A 19,623-nucleotide genomic window follows, 5' to 3' on the forward strand; every position below is an offset into this window, starting at 1 on the left:
GATAGCTTCCACGTAAATAGGTATTCAACATGCAAACGGTAGATGGCAGGAGACAAAAATGTACTCAGTATCGTTAATGAAGTTATGGTTATGGCAAGGGGATAAAGAGACAGAGTCGAAGTGTCCTAGAAAATAATGTTCTCTAAATTATATGTACTATGTATGTATGTATGTATGTATGTATGTATGTATGTATGTTTCATTTCATTTTCCCATTTTCCCTGTCTCTCTCTCTCTATCTATCTTTAAAAAGTTTTATTGAAAGTTTTTTCTCTGCTTTAAAAAGTTTTATTGAAAGTTTTCTCTCTCTCTCTCTCTCTCTCTCTCTCTCTCTTATATACATACATACATACATATAATATATATATATATATATATATATATATATATATATATATATATATATATATATATATATATATATATATATATATATATATATATATATATATATATATATATATATATATATATATATATATATATATATATATATATATATATATATATATATATATATATATATATATATATATATATATATATATATATGTGTGTATATATATATATATATATAATATATATATATATATATATATATATATATATATATATATGTGTGTGTGTATAAATTGATAGAGAGAGCACAAAAAATCACTATTAAAAGCTTTTCAGAGATAAAGAGGAACGCAAAACGCGAAAAACCAGTAAGAAGCAGAGACAAACTGAAACTGGCGAACAACGAGTAAGTGATAATGTATCTCACATAAAACACAATGACGAAAGACTGAGTCGCCACAGCCTGGCCATATTTCTCCCGCCGAGCGTTTTTTCACTTCTCCCTGTTTTTCGGATGAATTTACGGCGCATCATGAATCTTTATAGACTCCTCGGTAAGATATTTATCTTCGTAAATTTAGCGTCTCTTGTGGTATGGATAAAGATTATTTTTTCTCTGGTCGGTCGCCTTGATCTTTATAGATGAGTTTTTCAGATGTAAGAGAACTTTTAGAACTTTTCGATGCCCCTGGCAATAGTCCTTAAGGAGTTGTCAGGGCTTTGTGCTGTCTCCAGAAGTGGACATTCGGTTGGTTTGTTGGTTGTGTGTGTGTGTGTAAGTATGTTTGTTTGTTTGTGTGTTTGTTTGTTTGTATGTTTGTTTGTTTGTATGTTCTGTATGGACAAGATTTTTTTCCATGCAAAGAATTGATCACAAAGGGAATATATCTCTTTTTACGTCAGGAAGTTTGAATAGATAAACTAATATGAAAGAGCTTATTGTATCAGAATGCAATAATCGATGCGATGTTGCAAGTTTGTTGATAGCATAAAACAAATTCCCTGGGGAAGAATAATTCTATGTTGATAGCATAAAAAATTCCCTAATGAAGAATAATTCTATGTTGATGGCAAAAAAAAAATTCCCAAAGGAAGAATAATTCCCTACGAAATGAAATACTTTTCATTATTATTTATTATTAATATTAGGGCATGCTTTAGTCTGAGTACCGTGTTTCATAAATTCAGGCACAATGATGATGATGATTTTTGAAAATCATCATTATGATGATGATGATAAAAACGGACGTCCTTGCAACCTTTACTGAACTCACACAAAAATGGATAATGAAATAAAATTCAGTGCATATGATAAATACCTGTGAATAGCGCATACTCTCTACAATATATGCACTCATAATTATGAAGGGGAGGGAGTAAATATTACCAAAATACGAGTGAGCGAGATCTCTAGATCAAACGGAACTGGAAGTATGAGTAAAGGACCCTTTCCAGCGCTTCCAATTAGGAGTGAGAACTACCGCGCCATCTGTTGGGTCCTGGGCGAACTAAAAACTGGAGATAAGTTACTGCATTATCTCTACGATCTGGCTTAATGGCTTGCTTTCGGTCGAGAACAAAGCATATTTGCTTTCCACTCACGCTAATCCTCGACGCGACAGAGTTGTTGAGATTTGGAGTGGCTAATCAATAATCTTTATGAATACAGTGTGGTTAAGATTGACTCGAAAATATACCTTACGGGAGTTGTAAATTCCTATTGGAGTTATTCCTTGCTTGATTGTCAGTAAGGTTTTTTATGTAAATAGACTTTAATTACCAGCTAATTCTTCTTACCCCTAGAAGTGGCACTCGTCCAAAAATCAAATATTTGATGATGATTCAAGTTTCACTTCATCGTTTACAAACGCGCTCTGCACTCAAGCAGTAACAAAAAAGTATATGGCGATGAAAGCAAAAGAAGACTTTACCTGATGAGATATTCTGCCCTTAAGGTAGTGCTTACATAAATACATATATACACCCATATTTATATTACATATATATATTTACCTATATATGTATGTATGTATATATACATATATAATTATATACAGTACATATGAGTGTATACGTGTATACATGAACATTCTATACTGATATAAGACAGAGAAGTGTAATTATACATAAGAAATAGGCAAGAAAACATCAAATGACTTTTTATATCTATTACACCTGAAAATATGTTGCGTATCAGATAGATCTGAACTTGATTCAGAGCACTAAAATTATGTTTACTCTTTGATTTATATGAATCTTGGGTAAGTGTACCCAATTAGCACCTATAATCTACCAGATAGGTGAAGATGCAACAGAACAATGTGAACCTGAATAAAAGGCAGTTTGTACCCGAAAACGTATTGTACAAAATCAGTCTTTGCCTACCCTTCTGCATAAAACTACTGTAATATAATGAACGTAATGTGTGTGTACTTTATTATTACTGTAATAATGAAGAGTAAAGCAACCCATTATTTATTTATACATACATATATATATATATATATATTACATACATACATATATAACATGAACTCAATATATTTGGACTGTATTAACAATTGTTATTATTTGTTAATTTATTTACGAAAAAATATGTATTTTATGTTCATAATTCCTAGACGTTTTAATTTTGACATTATAAATTTTTTGCTGCTTTGGTACACTAAAACAACACTTTTAGTTTTCTGAAAAGAAAACTATTGTGCCGGCTTTGTCTGTCCGTTCGCACTTTTTTCTGTCTGCACTTTTTCTGTCCACCCTCAGATCTTAAAAACTACTGAGGCTAGAGGGCTGCAAATTGGTATGCTGATCATCCACCTTCCAATCAACAAACATACCAAATTGCAACCCTCTAGTATCAGTAGTTTATATTTTATTTAAGGTTAAAGTTAGCCATAATCGTGCGCCTGGTAACGATATTGGTCAAGGTGGTGGTTCAAGTTTCATGGGTCTCGGCTCATACGACATTATACCGAGACAACCGAAAGATAGATCTGTTTTCGGTGGCCTTGATTATACGATGTACAGAAAACTCGATTGCGCCGAAGAAACTTCGCCACATTTTTTACGTGTTTAGTTTTGTTTTAGTGATAGCCTCCTTTGGTACAGTGATCCATCAGTAAAGATGACATTTTCTGCCTTCTAATAAAGTGTATTTGATCATTATATTAACATACTTATGTCTTACAAAGGATATAATGCTTGGATTGACCAGACATTAACTCATTAAACAATGTGATTTAACAATTAGTAATTCCGTCAAATTACGATGTCGTCAACGATAAAAAAACTTGTGTTGGAGCGTTAAATCAGTTCTCAAATATTTTACGTGAAAAGATAAGATTAAAATGTGAGATTATTCGAACATTCCTAGAGGGTATTTGCTCCTAAATTCAGTACTTGTTTTTTTTTATATTTTTTGGTGAAAGATTATTAGCTTGTCTCTGTCTGTATATTTTCCTTATTGAAAAGTCGTAGAAACCTTAAAAAAAAAATAAGCAAATCCATTCTTCATCTGAACAAAACACATTTTCTTTTGTAAAAGTTTCATTCAGATAAAATTATATATACAGTGGTAATAGAAAGGGCGGAAGGTATGTGCACGGAAACGCATCCCAAACTACTAATGGGTGCTCATTTTTTATTGGTTAGATGGAAACCGTAATGGCCCTGAAATGGCGGCATGGTCTCGTTTTCTTGTTCTTTTATGATATACCCTGGCGGAATACTACTAAATACGTAAAGGAGTACTCTAGAGATGTCGTTGGATCTCAGTCACCCGGTCGTTTTCAAGGTCTTTCCGTGTGACCTGTTTTTAGGAGTGAGTGCATTACTTATGATGATTAGGCTGTTGGCATTTTCCTTCCTTTTTCAAGCCAGAATTTCTTTCTGCAGCTCATCGTATTAACATTCAACAAAAGAAAGAATCATATTTGAGACGCATGCAGGCAGTCACACAAATAAGGAATGCAACTTATCACTTAAATTATGTTGATGTGTTCAAAAATTGTATTTTTCATTTTCTATGCATAAAACAACCTTTTGGTTGTTTCCCGAAGGTGTGTTGTGATAAGACCCTTTGCTAATAATTTCCATGCTTTCCTAAGCTGCGTTAGAAGACGCAGATTTGCTTGAGTTTCATTTTATTTGAAGCTGTATTTAACTGGAAATCAGTGAGATAAAGTCAACTGGACAGAAGAAATTAAGTAATAAGTTGGGAGGGTGGTTCAAGTATCATTTATTTACAGAAAATATCTCGGGTGTCAAATGGGAAGTTTTATCATCAAAATATGTAAATAGTTTCCTGTTTGTACTGGACTCCACAAGATACATTGGCAAGCAACAGGTGCTTTAGCGATCTGACCTTTTCCCTCATCATTTATCTTATGTCGATCACAGCTGACCTATCATGCAATATTTAAAGCTAATACAAAATTCGCTTTCTCCCTCGAATCTTAAACCCTGTGATTACTCTCTCTCTCTCTCTCTCTCTCTCTCTCTCTCTCTCTCTCTCTCTCTCTCTCTCTCTCTCTCTCTCTCTCTCTCAAGCCTTAAAAGGTTCCCTGACTAGATTGTGGGGCTCTCAAATATCAAAGGAGGAGAAGAATAAGGCCACAACAGGGAAGGGGAAGTTCAAGGCGAATACCTCTACGTAGAAAGAAAAAAAATATATCATCACACGAAGTTCCGAAGTTCAGGAGAAGTTCTTCAAAAAAAAAAAAAAAAAAAAAAACCATGGCAGAAAACGACCGGAGCAAAGATGGCCTAGAAAAGACGTTGGAGAAGTTGCCAAATTATTTTCCAGTCTGGATAGCCAGTGCTCAATAATTTCCTTACGAAGCTACTGCCGTCAAAGCAACAGAAGTGACCAAAGCTTAAAACACTATTGGTATTATAATAGGGACTTTGTAGATAACTATCTCTATACAACTTAATTTACATTAGATATCTAAAACATAAACAGTCCCACTCATGAAACTAATTAATAACAAACTCACACATCAAACAGTTCCTTACTCTGAAGTAGCCTGTACAAGAACAAGCATTCCTTTGATTTATATCTTAAAGTCTGTGAGTCTGGGTGCCACGGTTAATGTCTGGAACTTGTAATGTATATACAGTAGATACAGTTTTTATGTAATACAGTTTTAAGCAGATGATTATTTATGACACGCAGTAACTTTCTGATCGATGAAAGTCAGGCAAAACATTAGACGTGGCCAGTCATTGGTCGGGTAACCACTAATGAATGCCAGGTTCAGTTGGCACCGTAGTGGCACTGACAGTGGGTCGTGATTATGCCCAAAAAGTTACCGTACGGAGAGGGTAAATAATTATTTTAATTATCCAGTTTCAACAAAGTATTGCAGTTTATTTGATAATGGAAAATTTTTAATTTAAATAAGAGTAATGTAAGAATCTCAAGAGGAATCAAGAAAGGCGATCTCTTGAGTTATTTCAAGAAACTGGTTTCTTCTTCTCTTCCGCCAAGTTTGGAATTTTAATCGTTTTCGTATTCCCTCACTTTCTCTCCCTTCCTGTAAGCACCACTTTTCTCCGTGTCCTTTTTTTTCTGTTTCCTTCTGTCCTCAGCTAGAAAAAGGGTATCGTCCTATTACACTCTCCTTCAAAGTCAACCTGACAGTGACCTGGCGTGAAGGGCCTGGAGAAAATTGACTTTCGATACTTGGAAAAATTGATCGCAACAGAGATGGGCTCAAAGGGCTCTATTGAAGAGGTCTCGAAAGCGGATTTGATTTCAAGGAGTCATGAGAATTTTTTCTCTTTTTTTACTGTAAAGTCTAAAGGACCTAAAATAATTTTAACACTGATTTGATTTTAAGGAGTAGTGATTTTTTTTTTCTTTAAGCGTAAGAGACTCGAAAGGATTCGAGAAATGGTGCATTTAAAGAGAATCAGTGGCACTTTTGAATTCAGCTGTATGTATGAAGGATTGGAAAATAACTTTAAATACAGATAATAAGAAAAAAATTATAATGCTTATGTGTGAAGAATGATTATCCCCTAAAATTGATTTCCTTTATGGCATCAGCAAATTTAACTTCCGTTTGAAAGAGGAAAAGAACAATTTGCGTTGAATCGAATGAACTTAAATTGATATGTATCTCACTATGGTTACGAAAATATTTGTCTTATATATCCTATAAAATAAGGTTTCAGAGAAATGGAGTTTTAAAACTGAACATTATAGACAGCATAACAAAGAGGGACTTTGATTCAAATTAGTGTAATTGAAATTTTTTCCTTTAGACATGGCATTTGCAAAAAATAGATTAGTGTGGATTATAAGAAAAGTGTTGCTTTGAAATAGTTGAAGAAACATCTGGATATAAACAGGCTAAAAAAATGATCAACTTTGTATGAGAAGGTGAAAAAGAGTAAAACTCGACAGAAAGCTCCTTTAAACCAGATTTTGATTAAGATAATATGAACGATGTTTTTTTTTAATGAGGAAAAAACGCTATTCAATGTATTTTGGAAAAGTCTTATAGGTAAAGAGCGTAAGTAATTGATTTAATCTGGAAACGACTGAGTAAAATGAAGCCTAAGAGAAGTAGAAAGCGAAAAAATCTTTATGGAGTTTGGAATGAATCTTTTCAAAAGCGATATGCTGAAGAAAATGAAGTTGACACCAACTGGACTGAAAATATCCAAGAAAATTTTTTCGACTGAATACATGAAAGCAATGAAAATTTGGGACATAAAACTTTTCCAAGGATAATGTTGGGCAAAGAAAGTCGAGGTTAAGAAATGTTTTTAAAAAAGTTAATTGAAAAGGATTTTTCCCCTATTGAAAGAAAGGCAGACAGCTCTCAGTTGCAACTGTCAGAAAATTAAAGTGGTTTATTCAAGTATTTTGACAGCACTTGGCTAGTAAAAAGGTTCTGATTCCAAGGCAGGTGGAGTGACAGTGAATACGTTTATGTACCTTTCACTTCAAAGAAATTACTTGGTAAACAAAACGAATGTCCTTAAAATACTCGAATACGGCAGAACTGTGATATCTTTTAAAAATGTGAGTAAATTGACTCAAATGTCTACAGAGGACTAAGAAAAAAAAACATTGGATGACAATAACTAAGAATGAGAACGAAGTATAGATATAAGAGTGAAAACTCGATATTTGGGGAGAGCAAAGGAACCGATATTTTTCATTCAAATTAGTGTACGATTAGAAGATCCCTGATAACGTAATGACAAAAAGCATCTTAGAGGCGAGCAACTCCAAGTCAGCAAAACAATAGCAGCTCTCTCTCTCTCTCTCTCTCTCTCTCTCTCTCTCTCTCTCTCTCTCTCTCTCTCTCAAGACATTGCTGTGTTCATTAAGGGTTAGAATGGTCAGTTAACATTTTTCACCTGCTTTTGTTGGAATCCACAACGGTCCATTAAAAGCAGTAAAGGTAATTGTAACGAGACTGCAACGGACGAGAAATTGCTTCTTGCAATTTCCTAGAAAATCAAAAGCTTTCCTTTTCTTGCTCTTCTTTCATTTTCTGTTATCAGGGAAAAGGAATATTTCTGTGAACATTTATTTTTTATGCTGAGTCACATGGTTATAGCAAAATATTATGCGAATGAAGTCATTTTTAATTAGTTATATTTTTGCATAAATATGTTCGTAGGCAGGCAATGGAATTAATGAAAGTTATTTTTATTGTGAGAATTATTTTTAATTTGTCTCTTTAAGCTTTATACCCAACGTGTCACAATGTATAGTTTTCTTTATATTTTTTATACTGATGCGATAGATTGAATTGGGTGTGGGCCAGCATTCTCACAGGCACCAACGGTATGAGGATTTCTGGGAAAATTGAATGAATCTGTTCTGTAAAGGATTCTACATTTTGCTTAAATAGTCATGAAATCCATGCTATCATTTTCTTTCAATTTCCTCTCGTACTTCTTCAGCCTGAGAAGAAATTGAAGTAAGAGAATTTTCAGTGATTGCTTTTAAATCTTGTTGATCCTGAGTTTCTAATTGTTTTTTTTTTTTTATTATGGTTTAACTTACGCCTTCCCTGTCGTTGCATTCTGTTTGTTCCATTTTTTATTTGGTTGCAAATGCAGTCATTTGTTTTCTCGGCTTAGGGTAAACTTACCGAGAGTTTCTTTAATTATCAGCTATCTATATTTAAACTGACTTGTTTTTTCTCTTTCTCATGTTTTATATAGATATGTGTCTGTGTGTGTGTGCTATACTATATATATGTGTTTGTGTGTGAAGGTGTTTAGATTTTTTTAGATAAATTTTAATCGTTAGTCTCATTATCGTCGATCTTAGACTAAACGAAGCCTAATTTCTTCTTCCAGCTGAGCAAGAATGCGCGGCTTACGAACCCTTCAGGTGCCCAGGTGGTGAGGTTTGCATCTCCATCCAGTACCTCTGTGACGGCGCCCCCGACTGTCCTGATGGCTACGATGAAAATGCTAGACTTTGCACTGCAGGTGAGTACTCTTGTGATCGGAGAAAGTTTGATGGGTGATGTATTATTTATTATTATTATTTAGAATATGACACCTATTCATGTGGAACAAGTCCATTGACTTGAAATCCTGGCTTCTTAAGAATATGTTGTTCATAAGTAAGAAGTAAGATGGGGTAAAGGGAAATACAAAAAGAATACTTTTAACCATACCAGTATTTTGACCATGGAGTATGTTGGTTGGGGATGCTGAAACAAAAGCATTTAAGCAAATTTCCTGAATGCTGGAATTTGCATGTGAAGCGTCTGGTAACGATATAACCAGCGTAATAGACTGGAAAAGCAGTATTTCTTGTCAAAACAACCCATTTATTTGAAAGGAAAGTATTTTAAAGGGTGATGATATAAATTCTGATAATTATTTCATGTACTGCCTAACTACAGGTTTTTTAGGACGACCAGGTCAGAGTAATGCTACATTTTTTTTTTAATTTAGTATGTGAAGAGGTGTCATGATTAATGTCAGCCGTATCTGCGTTCTCAGTGTCTGTGCAGTAAATCCGCTGAATACAAGGATTGATAGTATTCCCATCCTTTTTACAATTAACTTGTTCCAGTTTTCACCGCCCGTCTATGAAACAGTTTCTTTCGGTTACCTTAAATATTAAGTATTCTTAATTTACTTAGAAGCCATAGCAGACAAAACAAAGCATACTGTGTTATGTAATATAATACTGGGATGGGTATCATATTGCAGTGTAAAATACTGGGAGAATTTTACACACTCAAATGTTTGACATAGTAACCTACTCCCATACTAATACGCACTCAATAAAAACCACCCCGTGATACACATATGCAATGTGTTATTTGAATTAATGACAGGAACGAAGGAAAAGAAGATAACTTGATGAATTAATACATATTTGAAGAATGAGATACAGCTTGGTTTATACATCAAATGGAAACCCATTCTGTCAAAATGATTTTACTAAGAAGTCATTATCCTTTCCACTTAAACTTGATGTGCACACAAAGTACTAAATAATATTTGTATACATCCCTGTGGTCTTCAGGAGCTTTGGTACATTTTACAAAGTGCTGCATACAGGTTGACAACAAACTCTTCTTTTTAAAACTTGTGGCATAAATATGGAAATGACATTGCATTCCGAAATATAACCCAGAGAATGAGGACAGGAATTTTGGGAATTATGTGAAGTATGGAATGGATAATTACATTAATGACCCATCGCTTTAGTAGTACAATTTACACCAGTACGTAGAAAAGTAATATGTTTCAACGTTGTTTTCGGAGCAAAATCTGATTAGACTCCCATGAGATCTGGCCGTTCGTTATAAAACTTGTTACCATGAACATGAGTAAACTCTATGTGCAAGAAAAGGAGTAATCTGGAATCCGGTATTGCATGTATTGTAAGATGAGAAGGAAGTGGAAATATACAATAAGTATTCAATCAGCAAAATATTTTTCATTAAAGAGCGTAATGAAAAAACGAAACGAGGAAATCTGTAAGTAACAGCACACTTCGTCAGTCATAGAGTTAGTAGATAATAGTAGCAAAAATAATCATAATAATAATTCATAGTGTATTGAACCATGCACCCGAAAATAGAAGCCTTGCTTAGCGAATCTGTGAATGCTTCAAGTTGGTTGACAACAAGCCCTCAAGAGCCAAGTCGCAAATAGCCTCCCCCCTCCAAAAGCCGCTGTGAAATTCTGATCAGGTGCGCCCTTTTGACTCGGGAGGGATGCCTGTCATGTTTGCGTCGAGAAATATTTGATGAGCGGTGGTAGGGATGCGAGAGCGTACATACAGTTCTGTGGCAAAGAAAATGGGAATTCAAGCTTATATGTTGATATATATATATATATATATATATATATATATATATATATATATATATATATATATATATATATATATATATTGATATATATATATATATATATATATATTGATATGTATATGTATATATATGTGTGTATATAATATTTATTTCCAATATATATATGGTTGTAAGTTGATAAGCTTATAATAATGCAAGTTAATGTTGTATTAGCAATAGATTTAAAAGTTTGCGCGTTTCATTTGAAAGCTTTTGGTCCTTCCATTGCCTCATTAATTGTTACGTTCTCCTTAAAACCAATCTAACGATCAGCTCGAGATAACTTGCATAGTTCGAAAACTGCTGATTCCCTCACTATTCTCTTCAGACTGAAAAAGCACTTTTGTTATCATGCTAATGAGACCTGAATGTCTTGGCTGTCTCTCCTAAACCTTTCTTTTATGGTTAAAATTCTGCTGAGTTTCACCATTCCATAAGTTTCTTCTCACAAGGGGCTTCAGTCCCAAAAGAGATTCCGTATCCTTTGATTAGAGATTTCCCCTTTAACATTGGATTTACCTAAGAAAAAAGCAGATTTATGTTCAAGTTTACATTCAGAGGCTGTCTCTGGCATTTGTTGGTGTTCAGACTTAGAAGGCAGCAAGAAAGGTTGTTGTGAGCTAACGCCCAACTGTGGAGTCAGAAACGGAAGAAGTGGAAGTTGAAAAAGCCCTCCTTACCGTATCTTTTATTGCAGTATGGCATAAATAATCATACTCCACTTTGTACTCATTCAGGACGTTTGTATCTGTCAAGAAAGACAACCACAATCAGTTTTTCAAAAGTGTACTGAAGTCACTAAGGTTGACAGATTCATGCATGGAACCGAATCATACTTCTGTAAAAGATAATGCTTGTTTCTTTGCATAATGCATTTCTGCTTTCAAAATTATGTTAAAATTGGTAGTCAGTGAAGATTGAAGAACGGACAGTGGTATATAGGTCACTGTTGTGAAGCTCTTGCAGAATTCAAATACTGTGACCAAACAATAAAAGAGTATTCTCATGTAATTAGATGATAATGTTTACTTACAAGAGAAGGCCAGTGGCAATTAGTTATTTCACAGGAAATATTTTTAATTGTTCTAGTAGCATAAAGTACTATTTTGGGAATTGAAAATACCGTATTCTTTTGTAATTTAACCCAGCTATGTAAAAGTTATCAGCTTCATGACAACCACTTTTTTTTTACAAAGATTTGTGGTAAAGTATTCGACACCCGTATGATGGACAAATATACAGCACAGAATATTTTCACCAAATACTATATTAATTTTGCAGATGCTTGACTCTGCATGCTCGGCCATTTAGTCAATAAAATGTGAATCTGTGGACGAAAGGGAAAAACAGAAAAATTAACGTCCACTAAAAAGACCGAAATTTAAAAAGGCGAAAGAAAAATACCCTGGGCATAATGTGTCAACATTTGACACTTTATTTTAAAGTAACTCTTTAAAGTAGTTGTGGGGTAGCTAAGATAAGCTTGATATGATTAAGGTTCAAATATGCTGTGTGTGTGTATATATATTACACAATTGTGCTGTGCATTAATACAATTACTAACAGAACCTCATTGCATCTGGATGGTATCTAGCGGAGATATTTATTAAAAAAACAAACAAATATCTCCGCTAGATACCAGCCAGTTTCAATGAGGTCATGTTAGTAAATGTATATATATATATATATATATATATATATATATATATATATATATATATATATATATATATATATATATATATAATGTATATATATATATATATATATATATATATATATATATATATATATATATATATATATATATATATATATATATATATATATATATATATATATATGTGTGTGTGTGTGTGTGTGTGTGTGTGGCTTTACTTGTTGATTGAAACCGCCGCATAACTTCTTAGTGATTTTTTCAGAGTAGTTAAAAACTAACACTGATTAACATTCATCGTTTTATCCTCGTGAATACAAGCAGTATAATCATTCAAGAATTCATTTCGGCAGTTTAATTATTTTTGCACTAGAGGTTTAGATGTCGTTCCTCCTTTTGTTCGTTCACACTACCATTCTTTTTTGTTTTCTTTCAGCCAAGCGCCCACCAGTTGAGGAAACTGCTTCCTTCCTCCAGTCCCTGCTGGCTTCCCACGGTCCCAATTATTTGGAAAAGCTGTTTGGCACGAAGGCCCGTAACGCTCTGAAACCCCTTGGAGGCGTTCAGGAGGTGGCTGTAGCACTCTCAGGTAAGGGACTACTGCTCACACAGTCCGTTAGTTCTCACATTTTAAATGAGATACTTCGAAAAAAAAATTGTTGTTACGATCCTTCAAAATGGATTCGAATGTATGGTCTATGATTTCATGATAACTGTATTTCCACTGGCGAGTCCTCTCTGGTGAAAACTCATATTTATTTAGTTTTGCTCTATAAAAAGGAGTTTTATTTCCTTTTGCTCCTGATTTTGTAAATTGGTCCTTCCCTTTGAGACAGCAAACCGTTGAAATCGCTTATTTTTTCATCTTAAAAGTAGTTTAAGTCAAATTTTCGACCCTTTTTCGACGATGTTCATTATAAGTGGCTTCCATAACTGAATTATATTCTTCGTAGAACACTGCATATCATTATCTCGTCATCGGAACATTTCAGCTCATGTACAAAATTACTACAACTAAACAAGATATAACATTGTTTTTGAAACTCATTTGTGTAAGGTCACAGGCTTCTATGGTACATTAAGGGAATAACAGCACATTGTTTCATATGAAAGTTGACGATAATATATATGTATGATATATATATATATATATATATATATATATATATATATATATATATATATATATATATATATATATATATATATATATATATATATATATATATATATATATATATATATATATATATATATATATATATATATATATATATATATATATATATATATATATATATATATATTAAATATAATATATATATAGAAGCTGATTACAGCGTCCTTTATATTTTGTAGCCCTGTGTGTTTGCAGTGTATTTTCTGAGTACCATTTTTTAGGTGCTTTTCAAATGATATAAACTTAATAACCTCTTGTTCTGCAAGGTCAGGGCTATGAAAGTAACTAATTTACTTACCTACAGTTTACTCTGTGTATTCGTTTCCAGATGCCCTGGTCAGTATCTAAACCAATGGCCTTTCTAGAATTGTTTCTTATCATTTTGACACCAACACTAAGCAAGTGACATTAAACTATTACGACTATTTGTTGTCTAATGTAGGTAAGGCGGTTTTCTGCTGTCTTCCTTTTCAAGAACGAACGCGTATCTTTAATGTACAGGTCTATGATACTTTGTGAAATAATAGCCAGCAAACAGGAAATCGTTATCTAAACCGCAAGTACCGCACCGTCAAAATTTCCAACATCCCGAATGTAACGTGGCCCTTTCCGGTCCGTAATGCATGTACAATCAGTATTTGACTTTTCCCAACAAATGAAACAGTGTTTCCTTAAGCAGCTCTGTGGAGTAAGTGAAGAGCTGATCATTTTTATCCAGTTGCTGTACTAGTAATTAAAGAAACGTTTTTCTGAAGGAGTTTCTCATTATACGCGTCCAATTTTTTCATACGTAGTAACTACACGGAACATAAATGTTGTAGTTCCCATAATCATTTTAGAAACGTGTTTGTTACATCACCTTGTCATGTTTATGAACAATTTGTTCCCATTAAATGGTCCTCCCTCTTAAAATTGCAGAATCCCAGACGATCGACGACTTCGGCCAAACTTTACACTTGATGAAATCTGACGTGGAGCACCTGCGGTCTGTCTTCATGGCCGTCGAAAATGGTGACATCGGGATGCTCAAGTCCTTGGGAATCAAGGACTCCGAGCTAGGGGACGTCAAGTTCTTCCTGGAGAAGCTGGTCAACACGGGCTTCCTGGACTGAGCAGGAGGCCTCCGAGGGGCAAAAGCAGAGGGGGAGGAAGGCTAGAGAAAAGTGGAGAGGAGAAGAAGAAGAAGAAGATGATGAATATGAAGAGACAAGGGGATCGCTGAATGGCTTTAAAGACTGACTGATGTGAAAATAGATGCATATGAAAAGTTGGAAATAAAGAACTGTCATATCCTAATTTTTCAGATAACCCACATGGAACTATCTCAAAACCATGAACTAATCTTTCAGTATGACCATAACAAAGCCAACAATATTTACTCACACTAGAAAAAGAAATATAAGATAGATCACAGCCACCATATGTTATTTAAGCAATGTGTAGTGTAGACAGTTACTGCAATATCATAAATAAATTTTACTCCTGTAGCACTTGGTATGTTAGGCTTTTGAACAATAAGTACATTATGGTTTTTCTTTTCCATTTTATCCCTTAGGTGAAGTATCAGTCAATTATAGACTTAATTAAATTTAAGTTAATATAAATATATAAATATATATATAGCACAGTTTACCTTAACTAGATGAGTCATAGATATTTTGTGAATAGATGTATATTCCAGGCTTCTGTTGTGTCAGTATCCGGTGAATTAAACGTAGGAAGTTCCTTTCATATTTTCTGTGATATTTTTTCCTACTGTCTTAAACATTTCTGTGCAAACAGGATTAGATGTTTTTTGTAACTTTATTCTTCTTCTAGGTTCTGTGAGTTTGAGCCCTACAATTTTTACCTGGAAAGAACAAAAAAAAAAAAAAAACTCCCAAGAGGAAACTTAAACCAACAGACTGTGGCTCTCTAAAGCACTCGCATCCTCAAATGACTGAGATTCTTTTCTGTCTGTTGTTTAAACTAGAGATGAAACTATATAATATGTTCGGTTACATCAAAGGCGAAGCCGTGCTAATTACCCTGTTCTGAATCGTTTTCTTCCTTACTTTGAACTCACGTCCAATCTAAACCAACAGGATATTTTAACGTGCTTTGGGTGAGGTCATCATCCAGCTGACAGTAAAACCAGATGACCTGACCTTAGCATGTTGACACTTGACAGATTCATCAAACCAACCAACCAGCGATTTTTCCTTGAAACGAAGTATTAAGTGTTTTGTGATATATAAGAAAAACTTGTTTATTTTTATTTTTATGACAGGATATTGACAATGGTTTGTGGTGTGGATGTTTGTTGACATTGTTTCAGAATTTATATTATGATTAATTTATTTTTACTGTACGTTTTGCGTAAGTCTTTCGAAGCTAAAATTTTTGTTGATAGAAGGAATTCATATATTAACTTATTCCATAAAATTGCATACTTCACGGCACTCACTCTGCTTATAAATATATCTGACTTCCTTTTTGCTTCATACTTAAGTTTACATTTTCATTTCAACTACATTTGCATACAGTATATGTAATCTAACACTCACTCGAAGTTACAGTGATTCGGTTACATTTTCTTCTGTGTATGACAACAGTATTTAAAACATAGCATATACAGTGAATGGAAAGAAAGCTTCCCCAGACAACACAAAAGTCCATTTTGCTAAAATGACATTTTACTGATGGCGACACCATCAGTGTTTTGACATTGCACCCTAAACAGAATATCCAAAACAAACTTGTGGATCCATATGTTTGCACGATAGCAACATACAGGAATAAAACACGTCAGAAATGGCACAATACAAACAACATTTTCCAAAAAAAAAAAAAACATGACTTTTGAAAATATTTGAACAACCTTTTTGATTACTAAACACGACGATAAAAAAAACAACAACAAAGTTTTGGTCGAGACGTAACTCAATTATTAATTTTCATCTTTTTCCTACCATTATGCAATCTTTTTTGTCTGAATTGACTTCACAACTTTCTCCAATGGTATTAGTGACTATGAGAAGCTTGTCTACCTAAGATTAGGTCTGTAAAGTTTGTGTGATTTTTCTGTCCTCTGTCTGCCTGCATGACACTATGGCTTTTCAATATATGTACAGAGGATCTCGATATGTATCCAAATACCACGGGAAAAATGAAGCATGGTCTGGCTTACTTTAAATAATAGCTTTGCTGAATCATAATACTCTCGTTAAATTGTCTGAAAGTTACCTTTGTTTTTCATTGTGATAATGAATACGTTAATTGCAGGATTACATAACAGTGTACTCATAAAAGTGCTCTTATGTATTATTCTGCAGAGTGGTCGTTTGCAGTACAACGTATAATGACAATACAAAAGGCTATATTTTGAAGTTTGGCTAAAAAGTGTATTATTTTTCTGCTGGTATTTAGATAATGAATGAAAGACCTCATATGCACAGAATATATTTCTTAGATATTTTTTTTTCTTTTTGTTAGTGTAGAGGGCAATAAGTATGATGTTTTTCTCCCTTCTATGTATATTCCAAGCACATTTCATGCAAAGCAAACTGAAGTAATGATCGTGGTGATGTTTTTAACAGGCTACAACCACACAGACGTCAAAAATTACTGTAATAGGTGTTTTGTTGTGTGATTCATTACAAAACCTGGCAGATAATCAGGTGTAGAACTAAGACCAGATGTAACAAGTGTTTAAAAATGCAATCAGATAAAAGTATTTGAAATGTGAAATTCCCCTTTAGAGGTCTAATTTAAGGAACAAGTGAATTGATGACAGGCAATTTACAGGAGGGCTTTGGAAGGAATGCATAATATCAACACCATAATACGAAGCTCAGTTTTACTGACCAGGGAAATATTCTTAAATACTCTTCTCATAAAACAGAGAGACATTTTGAATCTGCCACTTGTTACCAAGAATTTCAAAAAAATGGAAGCAAAGGAAAATAAGAAAATGTTCGCGGAAATTCCAGCTCAAGAACCAAGGGGCTGTATACATAAAATTAGCATAACTGTTATTTTATCGTATGAAAGCCTTCAATGTGCAAATGCAAATAAAAACATTTCTAAGCTAAAATTGTGATTTGAATATTCTCTATTTTCTTCTTAAGCTAAATATGTACCAAGAGTATAAGGCAGACAACATTGAACCTTAAATGTTCATAGGAAACTTGCTTTTACATTGACAATAAAGACCTGTCCGTTTTCTAAAGCTCAGAAGTAAAAATTCCTTCTTATGTCTACATATGATTAAGTTGCTTGAAAAAGGAAACGACAACAGTGCATAAGGTGGCATTAAATTCTCAACAGTTACAGTTCATGATTTTCAAGATATGCCTGCGTCAGTTTTTGGTCATGTTGCCGAGTGGTGGTACCGTCATTTCCTTGCATCATCACTCTGTGGCTTTGCGAGGGAATTCAAGAGGCGCTGCTAAAGTGGAACCACAAGAATTTATGATAAAAAAAGCAATATGATTAGAAATAGACACAGACGTATACCATTTGATACAGGAAGCAAAGCATCCAAGTACTAGTTTGTAATAAAAATAATTTATTGTCAAAACTAACGTAGATTCCTGATGCTAAAAGACTTCAATGTCATCGAAGCTGTTCAAATATGAATGAATTTAAGCTGTGTATATATATTAATATTTTAATTACACTATTCAGCTGCTAAATTACCAAGTCATGCTATCAGATATTATAGAGGTTCAGCCAACAGTTTATCCTGGGATTCGCGCGCCAAGACTTTAGGAAATCGAGTTTTTCTTAGATGTAGAGTCAATTTCTTGTAGCCGAGGAGCACGAATGGGATCCCTTGATAAAATCAGTGTAGAGTAAAATGAAGCCTGACATCATGTGAGTATAAGACATTTCCTTTACCAATTTTTCTTTGTAAAGCACACTGTTTTCTTTCAAGTAAAATAAAGCCAAAATATTTGCAGATTTGATTTCTATCCCACAATGCCATTAAATTCTTGGGGCGTTCATGATTACAGTCAGGCGTGTGAGAATGGGGAGGCTTGCGTCACAGTAAATCCGTTCCACTTTGCATTGGTTCCTCCGGAATGGATTTTTTTTTTTCAGGTAACGCCTAATTTGTTGGCAACCTAACTCGAGCTTTGACCTTGTTTACTGTGTAAATCCGAACAAGATGGTAGGAGGAGCTTCAATAGATAACTTAAACTCGCAATAACGACTTAAGTATTTGCTGTTGTTGTTACAGGTTGAGCCAGCGTCGGTTAGTTAGCAGAGACCATTGCCATTAACAAAGGCCCTCAAGTGCAATTAATAATGTTTAAAAAAAAAAAACACGAAGTGGGTCCATTGACCCAGACCTCGTCGGTCGCAGAATTTACGCTCTTGTGCAGGAGGTCAATTACATGTACAGTAACTATATAATATATATATATATATATATATATATATATATATATATATATATATATATATATATATATATATATATATATATATATATATATATATATATATATATATATATATATAGTGAGTGTTTGTGTGTGTATGCATATGTATATTTAAGTTTATCAGTAAAACGCTTGGAGAAAAAATGAAAGTTAGGTTGTAACAATCGTGTATTTTATATAGTCGAGGTACAGACATTACGGTATCCGTTTTTAATGTAGAAAATATTTTACTTTTCCATTTTTATAGCAGTTTTGTCTCTACTTGAGTGTTTCAAGCGATGAAACTGGATGATTTCTTTTAATAAATTCAACGTGCTGTGATTCCTCGAATTGCTTGCGATAAATTCTATGAGGGGCAGTGGAAAAATCACTTGAGTGTTCACTTGAAATCGCTCAAGTACTCTGAAAAAACAGGAAATGTGCCTAATCATGTATTTGTTCATGTAAATAATTCGATGCACGTTACCGGTTGATAGGATGCAGAAAAAATCGTATTTTGTAATAATATCCGATGTTTTACAGCTAAAGAAAAAGTTATATGCTTTAACCAGAGTACTGTAGTGGTCTTTGTAAGTTAGAGGAGTGGTTGGCGGCAGTTGACTTGTTGGACAAGTGATTTTGATTCCTTTTTTCTCGAAATGTTTTACGACGGGTAGCGCA

The 19,623-nt window shown here is 33.7% G+C and overlaps 1 protein-coding gene across 5 annotated transcripts in view; it reads left to right on the plus strand.

Moving 5' to 3' along the window:
* Positions 1-15,260, plus strand: part of LOC136849253 (prohormone-4) — a 393,569-nt gene extending 378,309 nt beyond the window's left edge. For all 5 annotated transcript variants that reach the window (XM_067122527.1, XM_067122526.1, XM_067122528.1 and 2 more), the window contains 3 exons: positions 8,674-8,808; positions 12,791-12,943; positions 14,453-15,260. In XM_067122527.1, the coding sequence (XP_066978628.1) occupies positions 8,674-8,808; positions 12,791-12,943; positions 14,453-14,646 (482 nt within the window). In that variant the 3' untranslated portion in view covers positions 14,647-15,260. The remainder of the gene's footprint in view (positions 1-8,673; positions 8,809-12,790; positions 12,944-14,452) is intronic.
* Positions 15,261-19,623: the final 4,363 nt, after the last annotated feature.

Source organism: Macrobrachium rosenbergii, chromosome 20, assembly GCF_040412425.1.
Source record: "Macrobrachium rosenbergii isolate ZJJX-2024 chromosome 20, ASM4041242v1, whole genome shotgun sequence".
NCBI classification, from domain to species: domain Eukaryota; kingdom Metazoa; phylum Arthropoda; class Malacostraca; order Decapoda; family Palaemonidae; genus Macrobrachium; species Macrobrachium rosenbergii.